The sequence below is a fragment of the Acanthochromis polyacanthus genome, chromosome 12 (genome assembly GCF_021347895.1).
Source record: "Acanthochromis polyacanthus isolate Apoly-LR-REF ecotype Palm Island chromosome 12, KAUST_Apoly_ChrSc, whole genome shotgun sequence".
In the NCBI taxonomy this organism is placed as follows: domain Eukaryota; kingdom Metazoa; phylum Chordata; class Actinopteri; family Pomacentridae; genus Acanthochromis; species Acanthochromis polyacanthus.
Genome location: NC_067124.1, coordinates 25586230 through 25606741, shown reverse-complemented (window position 1 = coordinate 25606741; position 20512 = coordinate 25586230). Strand labels below are relative to the sequence as shown.

The 20512-nt window shown below is 40.3% G+C and overlaps 1 protein-coding gene across 2 annotated transcripts in view; it reads right to left on the bottom strand.

Moving 5' to 3' along the window:
* Positions 1-19040, bottom strand: part of crppa (CDP-L-ribitol pyrophosphorylase A) — a 59632-nt gene extending 40592 nt beyond the window's left edge. For both annotated transcript variants that reach the window (XM_022197382.2, XM_022197383.2), the window contains exons 1-5: positions 18640-19040; positions 16257-16536; positions 12661-12810; positions 4566-4670; positions 2213-2258 (exon numbers count right to left, since the gene is read on the bottom strand). In XM_022197382.2, the coding sequence (XP_022053074.2) occupies positions 2213-2258; positions 4566-4670; positions 12661-12810; positions 16257-16536; positions 18640-18890 (832 nt within the window). In that variant the 5' untranslated portion in view covers positions 18891-19040. The remainder of the gene's footprint in view (positions 1-2212; positions 2259-4565; positions 4671-12660; positions 12811-16256; positions 16537-18639) is intronic.
* Positions 19041-20512: the final 1472 nt, after the last annotated feature.

The following is a 20512-nucleotide window of genomic DNA, read 5'->3' as shown; positions in this document are numbered from 1 at the left end:
AATACGGCTAAATACCAAGATATGCAGAGGTTCAGTCACCACATCCACAAAAAGGAAAACCTTTAGAGATGCAAAAAAATGCAACTAGGAGTAACACACTGTGCTATAGTGGTCAAATTCATCCACAACAGCCCGAGGATATAGAAATAAACACCAATTCGAGGGTAAGTCCTTCCCTTTAACAAATATTTCGACAAAAGACATAAGCCTTGATTATTCTCTCTTGTAGATGCATACAAGAACATGTGCCAACACCCACAGCCACATAGTTGCTGTTATTAGAACATTTTTAACACTTTGTGAGAGCTGAATGAGAAGTCTGCCACAATTTACATACATTTTAACTGCAGAGCTAAAGCCAGGAGATGATTAGTTATGCTGAACGACTAGAAGCAGGCGGAAAGAGGTTAAAATATGCAACTAGTTTCATTTTGACCACAAATTTATTTTGCATTTGCACAGAATAAATGAGAAACTACATGTTCATTAAGTGAGCTGTAGTCACGACTTTGTGGATTCCTTCATTGTTATGAATCATTTCTGACCCTGTTTTTTTATGTAGATTGGTTTGTGTGGGCTCGTGACAAGAATCGGTTTCTGATCCTGGCTGATCAGCCTGAAGCTCCAGTCCTGTCCTCCAGCCCTCATCACTCTCTTCACTCATCCTTATGATAGATTGGATCCTTGGATCACTACACTTCACTGTGAAATTGCACCTCAGTCGTCCATTTTGGCAGCTGTGATTTAATGTTAGAAACTCGTTTCTGTTTTCTATGTAATTCTATGACACTGGCTAGCTGTCTAGTGTTTTTCAGTACATGTTAGCTGGTGCATACTCATTGTCTTGGCATTTTGTAGCCACTTAGCAGTGCTACTTTGTCATTTGTGTAACGAGGCCTTCATTTGATGGCTTGAGACTGAACGTGGCTCAGCATTTCCACCACACCCAAATTAAGACTTTTTCTGTGAGGCTCACTGAGACCACGGGTTTTGTGTTGCCTTTTTATTTCAGTATGAATAAGAAGTTTAGTTGTTTTGATTTTTTACCCCTTTGTAGTTTGTTTAGCAAACTGGAACACTGTGAGCATTGTTTTATTTTATTTCTTCCATCGATTTAGCAGCACCAGCAGGCTCTGTCTTCCTTTGCAGCTTTGCCTCCTTTGTTTGTTAATTATATTATTCAGCAATAAATAACTGAACTCTACCAAAAACTTTTCTGCTTTCTCCTAGGCTGTATGCAACACAAAGTCAGTCACAAAGCTATAGTATGCAGAAAAAAAGTCAATATGAATGAAATAATAACTTGTAAATAATAACAGGGGGAGCTTGGAGCCAGCAAACTAAGCGACTGGTTAACGTACATAAATAAAGCCATTAAACTGAGACTACACTGATACAACAATGTGACTCGCTAGCTGCACCCTTCAATGAATAATCTGCATCAATGGCAAAATTAACAGTTCATGATCTAAAACTAAATAAATTAAGTGCGACAGAAAAATGTGGACCTCCCATATGGCTGGCTGCCTCACTGAAAATTTATCTATTGAGAAATCAAGTCATAAATGTTCACACAAACACACACTGCTAACCAGGATGTGCACAACTCCGCACACACACACACAGTTGTGCCGATGCAAGTACACGGACACGCAAAAATGCAACCACACACACTGAAGCACTCGACACTTTCTCAAAGTGACACGTGAGAACTTTCTTCAAAAAAAAAAAAATATCACACAATGAATTCATTCACTTGAGAGGCTCTGGGGATAATCGCTGTGCACCTTATGTCATCATCAAACAGGTACTTGTTGGTCCAGGTGCTGGCGGGGTGAAATACACGGCTGTGTTTATTTCCATTTCTCTGATTGTAATAGTCTTCCTTGTCCTGACTTGCTCTCCGTAGTATTCACCGACTGCTAACACCCGCCCCGTTCATCCCAGGCTAAACAATGCGACAAAGAATTTCTCCCTCTGAGTACAGTGACGGCCTATTTTAGTTCTATTCATTTCTAAGTCCAGACCACACAGAAAGGGACAAAACACTGCTACTCTGCTTATTTTTGACCATTTAACCTGTCTGAGAGGACCTACAGGAAACAGCTATTCATGCATACACTTTAATATACACACTCTATAATGGAAGAAGATGCAAAAGTTCACTATGCACAGGAAGTTATGTCAAGGCAAATTTATGATAGTAGCTCACCTTTAATAATAGACTCTGCAGCAGCCAAGTCCCGTTTATAGGTTACCTTGAGGATAAAATAACAGACATTCAGTTCACCCACATTTTAAAAAGAATGTTTTATTAACGCAGATCCATGGAGACGGTTTTAGTTTTATGGGCCAAGATTTTAAGATATCTGCCTTTGAAAAGTCTCCCACCCTCTCAATGGAATTTTGTTTGTGACCTGCACGATTTGGCATTGGAGCTGATGATGGTTCAAGTTCAGGAATCATCACCCGGGGAAAATTATAATATGATATAATGCAACGAAACAATAGCTGTTGACTTATTTCACTATAAAACACATATATGAAGCTCATACTTCAACTAGAGTGATAGTTAGGAAATCACCAAAGTCATTGAAGTTCAGCTTCTGAGAACCGTGGAAGTCTGCATTGCATGGTGAATCATTTAAAGTTTGTTGAGATGTTTCAGTCTTAAGTTTTGAATAACCAATTGACAGACTCAGCGGCTATGCTGATGGTATAAGGCGATCAATCAAACAACATTTGGTTTTTCACTAAACATGTTCCTCATTTCCAAGGATCAATGATTCGGATCTCAACTTTGGACTTTTCTTTCATCTCCAATAATTAGTCGCAGAACTTCACTGAAACCATACCTCTATAACATTTTTATGCACATTTTGAAGTACTGAATTAGTATTTGAAGTACTGAAGTAAATATTTTTTGCCCTTTACTTAAGTGGCACATGGCAAAAGTTCAAAATTTTTTTCCAATTTTGAAAAAAAAAAAAAAAATAGAAATATGTTTGGAATAAGCGAACATTTAACTCACAAGACCGATAAGCTGCATGCACTTTGAGAGTATGTGGACAGCAGGAAACAACCAATATCAGCCAACATGAAAGAAAAATATAAACTTTACAGGCTAATAACAATTCCTGAAGGCTTCCATTTTTCTTGTCTAGCTGGCCAAAGTTTTTTTTGTTTCTTTGAAGTTTTTCAGTGGTTCATAAACAAATGGTTTCCAAACTTTTTCCCTTCTGACAAACTACATACTATTATCTATGAGTTGTTAACAGCTCCACCAATTTCTGAGCTTTTCTTCTGAACTTCTCACATGGTTTTATTTCAGTAAATGTCCAAATGAGGAAATATATCACCAAAAATCAAAGATTAAAGGAAAAGTCAAAAACTGAAAACAGGTTTGTGTATCTGTGCTTTGATTTCTCTTCATTCCTCTTCCATTAGTCATGTGAGGAGTCCTCAGATTAATCTGGTGTCCCTGAATATAAAACTGTATATAAAGGAGTTCAAAGAAGCTCCACCTGCAGCTGCTACAACAGTTACATGCTGTTTTCAAACTGATGCTTTACGATTAATAATCTAATGATGTACAATAATATACCAGTCAGGGGGACCAACCCAGTGCTTTTACATTACACTTTTAACTTCATGTAGTTGCCAAAACCTTTGTAAAATTTTTCATGCAGGACTTTTATTTGTATTGAGGTCGCTTTTTTGTTCAAGCTTGGAAAAAATTATTCAAAAGATTTTTCAGAGAACCAGGAACCATATTAGGTACTCAGAAACAGAATTGGACTGGAGGAAACAGGATCTAAATTTAGTTCCTCTTCTGTAGGTTCTGGTGCCAAAAAAGCTGTAGCTCCAGGGGTGAGGCTGTAGTGCTCAAACAACGCCACAAACTCATTCCTCATGTATGAAATTAGCATCTGAAACGCCACTTTGTTTTGTAATTCCTTTTTGCAATTTGTGGCTCCATAGATCCTTGTACCACTTGGTTGGAAATGGTTCTAAAAAGAGAAAACAATCTTTTCTATCGAGCAGCTAAAATTTACAGATATGCAACCTGTGACAAGGGGTCATAGCTTTGGCTAGATACCACCTTGGCTTGAGGACCACCGCTCGCTCTTGTCCAGACTCACCGGGGGACTGTCTATGAAAAGACAAGCTGCTCTTGGTAATGAGCAGTATTTCAATGCTATGAGTGCCACATATGAAATTCAATCAACCTCTATTTAAATGCAGGGGAGACTTGAGCACATATAAAAGCGAGACTCTCCTAATGTCTAAATAATATTAGGTCTAACTAGAAAAACATGTCTTTTGTCATGTGGAATTGATCCTTTCAGATTCAGAACAAAACATTTATATTTAAACTAATTTCTTCATGCTAATCCTGAATGTCACATTTAATGTATTAGTGCTTTCTGTCTTGCCAGGACTCCTCACTTTCCATTCATGAGCTTTTTTTCTGTCTATTTGATCAGTGGTGGGCATACAGCTGTGTGCCAAAGTGTCCCCAAATCCACATTCCCCGACCCAAAGTAGGCCCCTGGCGAGCTCACCTTCCACAGCGTTGGCGGACCCTCAATGAGCTTGGCGTTGGTGCCACAGTACTGCAGAGCCAGATGGAGACACTCGGTGCCAAACTCAAAGTCTGACTCACTGCACTGCGGAGGGGACACAACAGAGACGAGCGGCTGAGGACAATTGTTGACAACAATGTATTTCCATCACACTCGGTGGAATGATGGCCCACCATGTTGTTCCACTGGCTGACTAAGTGGATGCTGTGCTAAACATAAAGAATGCCCCTGCTGACAGATCTCTGCACGTTTTTCCGTATTTTACAGACTTCACATACACTAAACTTTCTCTTTACAATAGTGCAAGGGAATAAAAAAGACAACACTCTTGTGAGAAGTTGATATTCTTAGAGGGAGTGAAGCAGCTAATGGTGTTAAGTTTAAGGTTTATGCTCTTGTCATGAAAGCCTGAATGTGATCGTAAAAATTTTGTGGCAGACTGCCTGAACGGAGCCTGGGGAGCTGAGAAGACAGTGGGTGGCAAAACTGTTTTCACCATGCTGACTAATATCAGAAATATACTGGACAAAAACTGTTTTCAAATGTGCTTCATGAAAAGCAGCCTTTTCAGGGAGAAACACTATTACTCTATTTGTTAATTTATTCATTTTGATCCCACTGCAGTGGGTGGCAGAAGTGTGTCCTGTAGTGACATGGGGGGTCCCAATCAGTCACTTTATATACGGTTAATGGTTTCACAGCATATAGACAGCAGCAGGTTTGTGTGATTGAAACCGCTGTGCAAATCACAACTGTGGGGGCCTCTATTGTTGCTCCCGGGATTTGTGGAAATGTCATTATAAGCTCTTGCGATGCCTTTTCATGGACTAGAGTGTTGCCAAGGGAAAATTTTAGTGAGATGATGGAAGTATATTAATGAACAATCCACTGGAGAAATATTTTGAATTTCGCTGCTTTTGGCCAATAGCTGCTGAAATGAGTCAAACTGCACCAAATTCAAACTAACATTCAAATGATGAATCTCACCATTCATAGGCTGCCACATAGGCAGAAATAGCAAATGCTAGATAGTAATATGCATTTGCTGTTTCTGCCTAGAACTGGCATAATTCTTCGTGGCATTCGTTCTACAAGGTATTGGAAACATTCCTCAGAGATTTTGGAACATATTGACATGCTAGCATCACAGAGTAGCTGCAGATTTGTTGGCTGCACCAAAAATCCATTTCACCACATCCCAATAGCAGTGTGCGCCAATGACGTCGGACCATCGGTCAAATCCGATTTGTGTACCAAAAGTCCGGTAAAACTTACTACATTACCGGTCTCATGTCCGGTGTAATTTTTTTCCTGTAAATCACCCTAAAGTCGCCAAGAATCACCAAGGGATAATGCAACATCGGGGGACAGCAATTTTGTATGATGACGTTATGTCACATGATCACGTCATGATTCCCGGTGCGCACAGAGTGATTTCCGGTTACAAGTACACAGGGATGGGATCAGCAAGTTCTGATTCCAGCGGAATGTGTGCGGCGGCGGCGGCGGCGGCAGCGGCGCAGCGACTCCCAATTGCTGGGCCGTTTACAATCGAACGACAGCTTGTTAACGTCGTTACCATCTCGCGGGAGTATCAGCGACAATAAAGTGTTCAAACTTGAAATGAAATCCGCGGAAATCCCCATCCCTGAGTACAAATTCAAGTTTCTGCAGGAGTTTGTGAAAGTAGCGCCAAAACGAAGCTGAGAGCTGTTTTTCTGGTCAAATTGGACGTGTATGGTGAGTAATTCAATGGTAAAAGTGGATGGTGGTATGGTAGAATGGTGTGGAAGGGTGTAGTGACGGTGACAGTGCATGTAGATGGTAATTTACCAGGTGTATAATGAGAGAGGGTGGATGCTGAGTTAGATTTGGCTGTTGCTATGAGAGTATGGTAGGTTATTTCATGGATTATGGTATTACATACCATAATCCATGGTATGGTATGCATAAAATATTTGGTCCAGTAAAAACTGTTTCGGTCCAGTAAAAAATTACTGTTTACTGGTCCACGGTCCAGTAATAAATTGTGCCCATTCGCGCAGACTGCAATAGGGATCTATTAGATTGAGATCTGGTGACTGTGAAGGCCATTGGAGTACGATGACCTCATTGTCATGTTCAAGAAACCAGTTTGAGATGATTTGAGCTTTGTGACATGGCGCACTATCCTGTTGGAAGTAGCATCAAAAGATGGTACACTGTGGTCTTAAAGGGATGGACATGGTTAGCAACAACACTCAGATAGGCTGCGGCGTTTAAACGATGCTCATTTGGCACTAAGGGGCCTAAAGTGTGAGAAGAAAATACCCCCACACCATTATACCACCAGCAGCCTGAGCCATTGATACGAGGCAGGATGGATTCATGCTTTCATGTTGTTTATGGCAAATTCTGACCATCTGAATGTTGCAGCTGAAATGGAGACTCATCAGACCGTGCAATGCTTTTCCAATTTTCTATTGTCCAATTTTATTGAGACTGTGTGAATTGTAGCCTCAGTTTTCTGTTCTTAGCTGACAGGAGTGGCTCCCGGTGTGGTCGTCTGCTGCTGTAGCCCATCTTCTTCAAGGTTCGACATGTTGCGCATTGTGACTGAACTTCAGCAAGTTGTCTTGACCACGTCTACATGCCTAAATGCATTGAGCTGCAGTCATGTGATAGGCTGATTAGCTATTTGTGTGAACAAACAACTGAACAGGCGTAACTAATACAGTGGCCAGTGAGTGTAGGTACCTTGTGTGTTAAACTCTGAATGCCAAAAAGCACCAATGGGTTTAAGGATTTGTTATCTTTTTAAAATATGTCAAAACTGACACCATTTATCAGAACCAGGAATTACACCAACAGAAAGAATCCTCTGATTTCAGAATAATTTTCTTTATCAAATTCGCTTTATTCTACATGTTCCATCTAAAAATTCACCAATAATTAGCCATTTTTATGCGCCAGATTCTGTATGAAAGTAAAAATTCTGTGCTCCTCGTTGCATCCAATGCTATAACTGACTTAGCTGCGAGAAACAGTCATGTCACAAAAATTTGGGGACTTTTCAACTGGACTGGGTTTAACTGCAGGCTGTGTTTACACAGAGTAGATAGGAGAAAAGCAAAGACATCAATTAAAAATGAAAGAAGCAAAACATCTATTAGCACGTAGAGCCACCATTTTTTCCAATAATAATAACACCTGACATTTTTAGCATTTCTGAATTCCTTCTACTTCTATTGATGGTTGTGATATTTCCATAGAGGAGTGGGATTTTACATTGCAGACAAAACTAAGTAAAAATGTGGCAGGAGCAAAAACAAACAAACAAAAAAAACAATCCCCAGGGGTTGCCTGGAGTTCAGAGTATTACAAGCTGCATGGGACATGTTTTGAAAGGTTTCAGTCAACTCACTACACCAGCATAAAAGAATTGCCTTACATTCCTATTTTCAGAAGAGTTCTGAATATAATCAACACAGAGATCTCTCAGAAGGCTTCTCTTGTCCAGGGCTTCCCTAAAAATTTGTCTCTGTGCATTACAACTTGAACTGTCGGCAGATATTTCACAAAAATGTCTCACTTTCTGGAAGCTTTCTTGCTGCTGTCTGCATTGTGATCAATGGCAATGTTTAGACAGAAGAGGCTCATAACACAACTCTGCCGTCACCACATTTATCAGCAGATGTTTCAGAGGATGCTGTTTTCTTTGGCTGATCGACTGTTGGCCCTGTAACACTCTTATCTCTGCGAATTAAGATTTAAAATGTGCAAGTTTGGTTTCATCAGATTCATAAGACGTTTTCCCACATTGCATCTGCAGGACATAAATATAACTGACATTTTTCATCCAGATCTCCTGAGAGAAATATCTGCTAAATGCATTTACATGTATTTGCTACTAGACAGTTTGGGTTCACCAGGTTCAGAAAAGCTTTTGTTGCTGAAAATAGTAGTGTAAAGTCTGTAATGCTGCAAAAGGATTCAGATAATTCTCCGTGGGTGTTATTATTTTCACATTAATCTGTTTTTGTTGTAGAAATATTGATTTGTGCAAGTTTAAGCAAAGATATTGCTAGCTCCTTCTCTGTTGCATTCACAAGTATTTTACATTTTGGATAAAGAAATGCATAATTATAGGTCTCAAATCTGTTTTTGTTTGGTTTTTTTGCTACTTGACTTGAATGAATGTCCCATGCTCTATTTTTGTCTACACAAACTCCTGAGAAAAATATATTTAGGGATACAAAATGACATCAGCATCATAATTGTATCGACCAATTAAAGCTTTAAAAAGAAACACTGGAACTAAATGAACTTTGACATTTGAACAATGTTGTATTCTATGCCTACGCCTGCCTGTGGGGCATTATGATGAGCACAAAAACATGTTAATTCTACAACATTCCACTACAGGAGAGACCTGATACTCCCTGCAATTAGGTGGAAAAAATATGTGCATATATCAGTATTGGAAATCTGCCAAAATGTATTTGAAAAAGTTTGGATATTGGCAAAAATCCAATGTTGTGCATTCCCAGCTTCACTAGATCCACCAGCTAGTCACTGTCTGTTTGCAGTGGCTGCCTGATAGAAACTATCCTGATGCGAGAAGTTAAACTAAATCAGAACAGTGAAGTTTCATCATGTTCCAATATGTATGTCCTTGTTGCCGGGTCACTTCTCGGTCTAAGGTCATCTTAATTAAGATCTGCTTAGTTAACTGAACCAATGAGGATGTTATCAGTGTGTTGACTCACTGCTGGGAAAGCTCAGTTTGTGAAGATCTCATGGATTGGGGCAATAAACTCTTGTCTGGACAACAAAGACAAATTCAGGCTACCTGAGATTATACCTGGGTAATATTTTATCAAGCTATAAAAGAGAGGGGGGTCTTTTATTCCAGGGGCTATGGAACTGAAAAGAGAAATTACAGCAGAAATATGCTCTGGGTCTTGAGGTAATTTAACCTTTAGCATTTTCTCCTGGTACAAAAGCCCTCACTAGGGACTGGATAAAGTATCTTCCCTTTTTGTCTTTTCAGCCCTAAGTTCTTCTACTCTCAATGGATGTCAAGCTACAAATGTGCAGCTCTCAGAGATTTTTCATGAGCATGTCCTACAGTCCTAACCTGACAGACACCTTACACTTTCCTTTCCTTTGTAAGGCTGAAAAGGAGGAGAGGGGGCCACACTCTTAATCGACCTCCTCCTTCTCCAGCGACCTCCCTAGTTTGTCTTTTTTGCAACTTGACTAGCCTCGACGCTGCGGCACAAAAGTGAGCTCATTTTCTGAAAAGCCCAAAGCCAAAGCCAACAAGGCTCTCAAAGCAATCTGAAGATCCATATGTGCCAGGAATAAAAATAACTGCAGACAAATGGTGCTCCAATTGAAGGCATACTTCAGCTCTTAGCTCAAAGTTTGCTGCGTCCTTCAAAAAAACAAAGCTATCGGAAGAACCGTCTAATGAAGTAATGTTGAAATAGCAAACTCAAAGTGTCTGAAAAATAAATAAGGTCAACGTCTGCAACTCAAGCTTCACATTAAGTTGGACAGCCACATTTTAGCAATAATCCCCTGCTTTCAGGGAAGAATCAACACATGTACGTCAGTGGAAAATTCTTTCCATTTTTCAGGTACCCATATTAAAATGCACTCCACTGCCCAGACCATTAATCTGCATCCACCTAAATGTGCCATGCAGTCTCAATTCTGCTCTAACATTTTCCCAACTGAGTCTTTGTTCATTTTCTGTTCCACAGATTAATCTGCTACAGTGGGGCAGAATATATTATTGTGTCATTTCTTTCCCAGACACAGCAGAGGCCAAGGGAAAATGATAGCATCTATGCCACAAGCTTCCTGAGTGAAACCCTGCAGGTTCTGGCACATCAGCCGAACAATGAAGGACTGTAAAGGTCTGTTATGATGTATGAGAATCATAAAGCCCTTTGTCATCTAAGTCGTGTAATTTTGAGAGCATAAATCTCAACCTGTCATTTCACAAGATTTCAGAGACCTTTTCAGTAATTCTTTGATAGCAGGAGTAAGTGGCACACGCCTGCAGGACTTGATTTGGCCACACTGTGCTATTACGTGTTGTTTTTACAAATGCAGTAATGAAATCACACTTTCGGTTGCATGTGCGCTGGAGATGTCTTGTATTGTTTCTCCAGCTTTTAAATGAGCTATTAGTAAAACAAATCATGCTCTTTTACATACGGGACGCACAAAATGCCATGAAAACAACAAGCACACTCTCAACGTGTTCCAATGTACAAAACATTTCATTTCATTTCTCACAACACACTCTGGTTGTGAGAATAGATTTATCTGTGGTGGTGACAGCAAAAACCATTATACACCGATGAGTCACAACATTAAAACTATCATTCTTATACGTGTAGGTCCCCCACCCGCTTCCTGAACACATCTGACCTGTCAAGACCTGGACTCCACTGGACTCCTGAAGATGTCTTGTGGTATCAAGCACCAAGACATTAGCTTCAGATCCTTTAAATCCTGTAAGTTGGGAGGTGGGGCCTCCATGGACCAGACCTGTTTTTCCAGCATCCCACACATGCTTGATCAGGTTGAGATCTGGAGACTTTGGAGGCCAAGTCAACACCTTCAACTCTTTTCCGTCTTTCTCAAACTATTCCTGAACAATGTTTCCAGTGAGGCGGGAAGGATAATCCTGCTGAAAGAGATCACTGCCATTAGCAAACACCACTGAAGGGGTGTATGTGGTCTGCAATAATGTTTATGTAGGTGGTAGGTAGCCTATACATTCAACATCACAATAATTCCAGGAGCGAAGGTTTTCCTGCAGAACATTGCCTAGAGTCTGGTAAACAATGAACACTCATGATGTAAAAGAAAACATAATTTATCAAACCAGACCACCTTCTTCCATTTTCTGCACACTTTAGTTCTGACACTCAGATGTCCATTACAGGTTCATCCAGTGGTAGAAGGGGATCAGCATGGACATTCTATCAAAGCCAGCATTGAAGATTTCGGCTATTTGTCTTACAGTAGCCATTTTGTGGAATTTGACCATATGATCTAGCTCATCAACGAGCATTTGGCACCCATGACCCTGTCACCTGTTTAAAAGTTGTCCTTTCTTGGACCATTTTTGGTACTCACCAACCACTACATATCACGAACATCCCAGAAGACCCGCCGTGGAGACGCTCCAACCCAATCATCTCATCATTATAGTTTGGTCCTCATCAAGGTTCATTTTAATCCTTATGCTGCCCATTTTTCCTGCTTCCAACACCAAAAACATATGGGCTGACTGTTCATTTGCTGCTTATCTCTTCTCCCATTTACAGGTGGCATTGCAATGACTCATTCAATGCTATCCAAGTCTGCAGTCAGTGAATATCGAGGCAGATCACTGTTGCATTTCAGTTTCTGTTTGAATTATTTCAACCAGCTAAGAAAAATGCAAATGCTTATTTTAGTTTCGAGTGGGAGGAAAAATACAAAAAGAGACAAATTGTGTAATTAGTATGTGTTCCCTCAACAATGTCTGGCTATGTCATTTTTCAAATTTAGGAAAACAGGACAAGGACAAGGACAAAACAGCTTATTGTCAGTTGTTGGCTTCAGGATGTGCTTTTCTTCCTGAAATAATGGAAAGAAAAAATTTGACTCGGACAGCTGGGGTAAGTTCAAAAAGAACGGGTAAAAAAAAAAAAGAGAAGATCAAACCGTGCTTACTTTTCCACCTCACACACCTGGCCGGTCAGTATGTGAAGCGGTGGGTGTTACAGACATAGAGAAAGACCTGTGTTTACAGCGAGCAGACACTTGACAGATCATTGTTTCATGGGATCACATTTTGTTTTGGTGACCAGGGACTTCAGCTACATACCCTCTGACATGCTTGTTTAGTGTCCTGCCGCTGGAGCACACGGCAAGCAGGATGTTGTGTCATTACATCTCCCTTTTTATCATGCAAGCATTAACTCTGGTTTTTAAACCATAAAGGCCATTCATTTAGCACCACTGCATCCACAACACAGGAACACCTCTCTTGTGTATTTAAGATGCATTAAAGTGCTGGTCTTACCCTCTGATAGGCCTGACAGATGACATCATATGTGAATCCCTGAGGCATCTCGCTGGCTCTGTACTTGGCTCGCTCCAGAGAATGATCCAGGTAGCCCTCAGATGTGGTGGCTATCACCGTGGAAACAAGAGGTCGGATAGCTCCTGCTGCCTGCGTGACAAAGAGAGAATGATTAAGTTTGGATTGTTTGTCAGAAAGATAATAATCCAGTTTAGAGAGACCACTTGAATGAAACTAGCTGGGAGGCAGCTCTCAAAAGGAGGCAAAATATGAAATAATCTTTGGCAGTTCTCTAAAAAATAAATATTGCTGTTTCAGTGCTATGAGGTGCAATGATAGTTAGCTCACCATTTGATTAACAATACAGCGCTTACAGTTCGATGTCCTCAGTATTTTCAACTCAATTTGACAGTCTAACACTCTTTATTATCACTCCTTACAGCCAGTTTATGGTTTCAACGTGTCTGCAAGCGTCCGTGTGCAGTAAATTTCATCGTCCCGTCCATAAAGGTCTGCATGGACTCCAGCCACGTGCATCCCACAATTTGAGACCGTGCGGACAGCAAGCGTGACAGAAAACTGGATGCTTGCGTTGTGTGTGTCATGATGAACAGTGTGTGCTGTATTCCTTGGCCCTGTTCTTGTTAAGCAGTTACACAGACAATTTTCTTTCTTTGACTTTTTCATGTTGCCCAGCCAAACACAACAGCGAGCAGCTCTCCTTACTGCTGTCGGAAGGTCGGGATCATGTTTTTGAGTGCTCATGTGAGGAACGTGTCTGCATACCCTGAAATGCAACATGTATAAAAGCAAGTCCACTGTCAGCCTGGCAAATTATTGCGCTCTCAAGGATACTGTATGCAAAAAAAAGAGTGCTGTTTGTGGTCACAGCAAAGATCTGTACAGTCAGCTGTTTGACACTGATATTACGCTCACGTTACGCTGTTAATGACACTTCTTTTCACATTGCATGCCCACTGTAGACAAAAATGACCAAAATGATCAGAAAACACGTTAAATTTACTTAGTTTTTTGGCTTTTAGACAAAAGAGTAGAGACCTCTACCAAAGCCAATGCTCTACTTCACAGTTTTAAAGAAAATGATCCATATTTACACCAGAATTGAACAGACTGATCTTTTGTCCGCTATCCACCTCTCGACCAAATTTGGCTTATTTGTTTTTGCAAAAGCTTGCTGGCGACCAAGCAAACAAACAAGCGGCCCTGAAAACATATCTCTCTTGGCAGAGGAGATATTATGCAGCATGCTCACGAATCTTGAATTAAGACAGTATGACCAGCAAATTGACCCTGGGTTAAGATTATTTGTTGAGTAATCTTGATAATTGTTCATCCAAACACAAAAATTTTCAAAGAGAAAACATTTCCTTGATCATACTTTGAGCCAGCAGTCATGATTACACAGGAACAATAAATCCATGGTAACCAAGACAGCTGGAGCATTCACTGCTTCTACTTCCTCCCTTGGAAATTCAAAATAATCACAATTTCTGAGATAATATTTTCATCTCACTAAAGCATGACCAAAGACGGCCTCCAGGAGCAGGCAGTCGGCCGGAGTATGTGGGTGTAGCAAATGAGAGGAAAGCAAACATGTGTTCTGCGTGTTACACATGCTGTTAAAATCAAAATTAATCTGCTGCGTTTCAGTCAAGACAGGCTTTCTGTCATGAACGCGGATACCGGCAACATAATGAAGGCCAGACCGCCCACTGTGAAAGTTCATCACGAAGCACGTACACACACAATAAATGTTGGCCCTGAGTCAGGAACCTCTTGCTTCATTCACAACCTGTGTGACTTGCATTTAAAGAAGTTTTCTCTCAGTTTGTGATCCTTAATCATGAATCATTCTGAAGCTAATCTGTGTGTTTCTTCACCGGGGCGGCCGTGGATTTGGCCTGAATGTTTTCTGTCTATCACTGATGTCATAAACACCGGCATCAGGAGCGATGGATCTGTCAGTCTGATATACAGTTTCGGGAAACAAGGATCAATCTTGTCACTGTGGGGAGAGTTTAAGGTGCAATCACAAAAACTGTTAGTTTTCTTTGGTCTGAACTCACCCGGAAAACTTGACTGTTAATGTTTGGTTTGTGTACGTTCACAACGCCTGGTGAAAAACAAACCACAGGCCACACAAATAAAAGTCAAGCATTTCTTGAGGTAACCTGCCATCCCACCGGTGAAACATCTGACTCCAGCTGCAGGAAAGTCTGCAGGACTTGTTTACACTCTGCGCTGTAATTGACCTTCTCTGGTTTTCAGTTAAAAGCACATGAAGAAATGAAGTATGAGCTACAGTCGAGATTTAATTTAGCAACGCTGTGCTTTCCAAGAACTACTGGGTTTTGGGGCTGTTTCCTGTATTCGTAAGGAGGATTATGATGGTTTTCTGAACTGCTCGTCGTTTGGAAATAGACATTTCCCGCCTTCATAAGCTATAAAGCTTTTCCACATTGTAACATTTACTAAGATTTAAACACAGAAGAATGCCTATGAAATGAATGCATGCACTCCATTTCCACGCTGTTTTTAGCTTGGAAATCCATTTGAAAAGTCCTGTTTTGTCTGAGATAATCAGTTTACTATTATTAAGAGTACAGCTGAGTAAATCAAAGGAACAGCTATAACTACTTTTGGAGCTTATCATTCTTATCTTATCCATGTTAAATAAGACGCTGTCATAAGATTAATCCTGCTACCTGACGTCTTGTACCAGTCTGCCATGCAAAGGGCTTCACACTGATCAGCCACAACATTAAAACCATCTGCCTGATATTGTTAAATCCCCTTTGTGCGACAAGTAGAGCTCTGGGGGAGTCATGAAGCATCTGGGAACAAAATGTTGACAGTAGATCCTTTGGGTCCAGTGGGTTTTGGGGTGGAATCTCTGTAGATTTGGCTCACTAAGGCACATCTTGATCCATGATCACATTTGGATCTGGGAAATTCAGAGGTCAGGTAAACGGCTCAGGCTCTTTGTCATGTTCCTCGAGCAGTTTCTGTGGTGAGGTCGCTGCCGTCAGGGAGTGCTGTTGCCATGAGGCAATGTGTTTTGTCTGCAAAAATCCTAGAACTGAAGGTTTCCCAGCAGATCATTGTGTTATAATGAGATGATTGATAATACTCACTTTAGCTACCCTTGGTTTTAATCTTGTGGCTAACCAATGTACCATTACTACTTTTAAGTTCACAGTAAGGACATTACTAGGGCTGGACCCGAATATCCCGAATATTCGTTCGCTACGGCACTATCCGGATAATAATTTGGGTATCCGAATATTCATCTGACAAGCTGGACCAGAGAATATTGTAAGTGAAAATAAATCAAAAAGAACTCTAATCAGTTACTAAAGACAAACAAGAGAAATACTGACTGTTTCAGCTTAAATTATTGTGTTGCTTAAATTCTCACTCGTCCAAACTAGCCGAAATAAAGGAGAAAGGACACTTGAGTAAATTGATGAGAAAAAGTAGCAGACGTAACATGTTGGATGGATTCCAGCTTGCAAAAGCTTCTAACGCTCCTAACGATGAATATTTTTTATTAAATTAGCTTTCATCATACTGACCCCTTGTTCCTTGGCAGCCATTGCTATCTTGTACAGAAAGTCCTCCTCCACAAAAGGCCGCACCGCATCGTGTATGATGACCACCTTCGGCCTCTCCGCTGCCGACCTCCCTCCTTCCTCCTCACCCAGAGCCAGGACTCCGTTGCATATCGACCTGTGACGAGTCGAGCCGCCGGGCACAACCCGAACCTTCCTGTGCTGGAAGCGCTGGATGATGTCGGTCATCAGGTCCATGTTTTCTTTGGCAACAACAACCATGATGCTTTGGATCCACGACACCCTGCGAGAACACACCAGCTGCTCAGCAACGTCTGTTTTGTAAGGTGACACTTCAGACTGAGAAATGTGGCTGCAAGTAATTTAATTTTTTTTTTTGCTTGTGTAATCTGGAAAGATCTGGAGGAATCTGAAAAGTTCCCAAAGCACACTGTGACATCTTTAAACTGCTTATTTTGGCTGACTGAAAAACCCAAATATATTAAATTTGCAGGGATACCAAACAGAGAAAGCAGAAAATTATCACATTTACAAAGCTAAAACCAGGGAAGTTTGTTGGTTGGATTTTTTTTTCCCCTGAAAGGAATACATTTACACTCTTTATTTAGAAATACATTTCACATTCTGGCCAAAAATTTATATTTAAAACATCTGTCCATTAGATAAAAAGGCAGAGCCAGAAGACAGTTAGCTTAACTTAGTGTATAGACTGAAAGTAAGGGGAAACATCAAGCCAGACTGCTTAGAAGTGAAAAAAAAAGTGTGTACAAGCATCCGTAAAGTTTTCTAAATATGTTGTCTCTCAGTTAATCCTTATAAAAATCAAAGTCAAGTTGTGTTCCCATTAGGTGCCTGCTTTGAGGCTTAATGCTAAGCTAAGCTAACAGGCTACTGGTTTTAAATCCAAATTTATTATACAGATATGAGAGCAGTTACTATCAGTCTTCTAATGTGGCTCTCAGGAAGAATACTAATAGGCAAAATTTGTCAACTGTTGAAATATTTTATTCATATTTATTGATATATTTATTTAAATGTTTGTTCTTTCTAGGGCTGTAAGAGGCATACAGGAATTCAGTGCTGTTAAATGGTTGCTTTAAAAGATGCAGCTAATGTCAGGACTGCAAAACATGTGACACAAGTACACAAAAACACAACACCGTGTAAAATGAGTGACCAGGTTGGGATTTCAAAGGTCAGCTGCTGATGACCTCTGACTTTCCTTCTACTGGGAGCCTCTCTGTGACCGGCGGGCCACACAGGCAGCGGCTGCATTCATTTCCTGACAGGCACATAAACACTGACAACAAGCTAAGAGGACACGCATGTGATTACAAACACCGGCTGTTGTTGTTTTGTTGCAATGAAGTTTTAGGAAATGATCAAGACTTAATGTAAACATCCACCTTCTCATTACTTCAGTTACGGAGCGAAAATCTGTCGAAAATATGACTGTGTTTGTCTGCCGGAAAGAAAAGCTCAAATATTTTGGCAGTCGCAATCGAAGTGTGAAGAATAGAAACCTTGCGTTCAGAATGTAGAAAAGGTGAATAAGTGAGCTTTTTTTTCTAGAGGACATAACAGGTATTAGCATGTATTAATGAGTAAGTTCATGCTAAAAAAAAAAACAATCACTTGACAACTTTGGGTATATTAGACCATTAAGATTTTGTTTACAAAAAGACAAAAGACAAAAAAAGTGTCTGAAAACTTTAAAAATGTAAATGCACATGGTCAAAATTACACTTTTAAGATTAACATACAGTTTTAGCTTGCTTAGAGCCTACCAAGTGGAAAATTTGTTTTTGTGTTTTTTCTGTTACTGTAGCCTACCATGGATGCAAGTAGGCTGAATCATCGGCCCTTTATTGTGGGCAGTCTAAGGCACACCTGTGCACTAATCATGGTGTCTAATTAGCATCTTGATATGGTACACCTATGAGGTGGGATGGATTATCTCAGCAAAGGAGAAGTGCTCACTATCACAGATTTATGAACAATATTTGAGAGAAATGGTGATATTGTGTATGTGGAAAAAGTTTTAGATCTTTGAGTTCATCTCATAAAAAATGGGAGCAAAAACAAAAGTGTTGTGTTTATAGTTTTGTTGAGTGTAACAACAGCAGTAAATATAAACATCAACAGAGTGCTTTTGCTTTAAAACATGACAGCTTCAGTTTGTTTAAGGTTGACTGAGGAAATTGTAAATTAATGTGAGGAAACAGGGGCCCAACAACTGGTTTCTGCCCTGGGGCCTTTAAAGGGGTTAATGCGGCCATGGAGGGAGTGTGTAAGGCATGTTTTCATCTCCTGCCGTCGCTCCACCTTCATACCTTCACAGCTGGGACCGTAACCTCTCACTTATCCTATTTGAATCTTGTCCTACCTCTCGAAAGCCTGGATAGTGTAGCTTATGAGCGGTCTGCCCAGGAACGAGCAGAACTGTTTTGGGGTCTGCAGTCCGGTTCTCTCTCCGCTACCGCCCGCAGGAAGAACTACCGACACCGGGAAGTCCACGTAGCGTCCCGCCGGCTGGTGGTCGCTCTTCCCGGCCTGGTGGCATAGGAAAATCCCGGGATGAGCGGCCCTGTCCGGTTCACAGTTATCACTTTGCATGTTAATGTCATTGACCTCCATCAGCTCATGGGTAGGGGTGGGGAGAAGGGGGTCAGAGCAGGTCTTTCCCAAAACTGTCCATTCCCGGCGGATGGGCGGGGTGGAAGTTGGAGGCAACGTGGATGGAGATCAGGGAAACACCGCTTGGAAGCTAACAAAGCTAACTGCTGTAGTTCTGGTGAAGGATTTCACAATAAAACACTACAAGCTGCGATTGGCTCTTTGTACAAATTTGCTTAAATTCATAACAGGACAAGAAGTTTAAAATAGGTTTATTATTAAAGCAGTAGTGTTTTTCGGTCGATTTTAATTAACTGTTTACACACTTTACTTCAAAGGCATATTATATTTTATCCATCATCTGTACACTACTTAATCCTCATTGGGATTGTGGGAGGCTGGAGTTTATCCCGGCTGACTTAGGGTGAAGGCAGGGGACACCCTGGACAGGTCACCAGTCTATCACAAGGCTACATATAAAAACAAACATGCACAGTCGCATTCACACCTATGGACAGTTTGGAGTTACCAATTAACCTCAGCACATTTTTGGACTGTGGGAGAAAGCTGGAGTACCCAGAGAAAACCCACACATACACAGTGAGAACATGCAAAATTCATCCAGAAAGATGCTGGGAAAGGCTGGGATGCAAACCGGGGATCTTCTAGATGCAAGGCAAAGGTGCTGAAACAAGTGCTTCTCAGCTTGAGGAACTAAATTTCCAGAGTGGAGAAACGGGGCTGCAGCACATAGCTTTTATGGTGTATACAGACTAATGTTTCAACACCATTATGTCTTTATTTGAGTCAAAATTTACAATAAAATAAAAACAATTAACTCTGTAATGAAAATCATAATATGTGTGGCAGCTCATGATCTTCTTGGAAACAGCTGTTTGATGCAAAGTCTTAAATCACCAACTTTATTCTCTGTGATGTGGTTAAAGCTCCAAAGCATATCTCAGTCATCTTGAGAGGACCAAAGTGAGAAAAAAAATCATAGTACAATGTAGTATAATAAAGCAAGTCTAAACTACTCTGTGGCTTTCGTGGAAGCTCACTTTTTTTTAGTCAGAAAAAAACAGATCCAACATTGATAAATGAAGTCTAATTTAGTTTTTTTTATTTTTCATTTTTCCTATTACAACTATTTGAATAACAAAAATAAGGAACTGTTGTTGCTTCCTGATTTCAGCACCATGGAGTGTTAGATTTCTGTTTGTTCTTTGTTTTTTTTTTTCCTTATTTGACTTCTTCATGTCAGTATTTTTATTAAACTGAATCAATGACTAATTAATAGTAGCCTATTTTTTTTACGATCCATGCTAAAGAAGAAAACCTCTGGCACAAATCATGTTCTCGGATGGGTTTGTGTGTTATTAAGACATCTCCCAACCCAACCACACTGTAGTTGTAGCTTAGTAAAAGTAAAATAAAAAAAGAAAGAAAGAAAGAAAGAAAAAAGAAGTATCAAAGATGGGAATACTCGGGTACATTTGTGCAATCTGCATTGTGTCTGCGTAATTCTATGCCTATCTGACAAAGTCTATCTTAAACCACATGTTTGAATATCTTGTAAGTCAGTGGAACCATTCATTAAACCAAAAAGTCATAGGGAACACATACTTTACTCTGAACCTTAT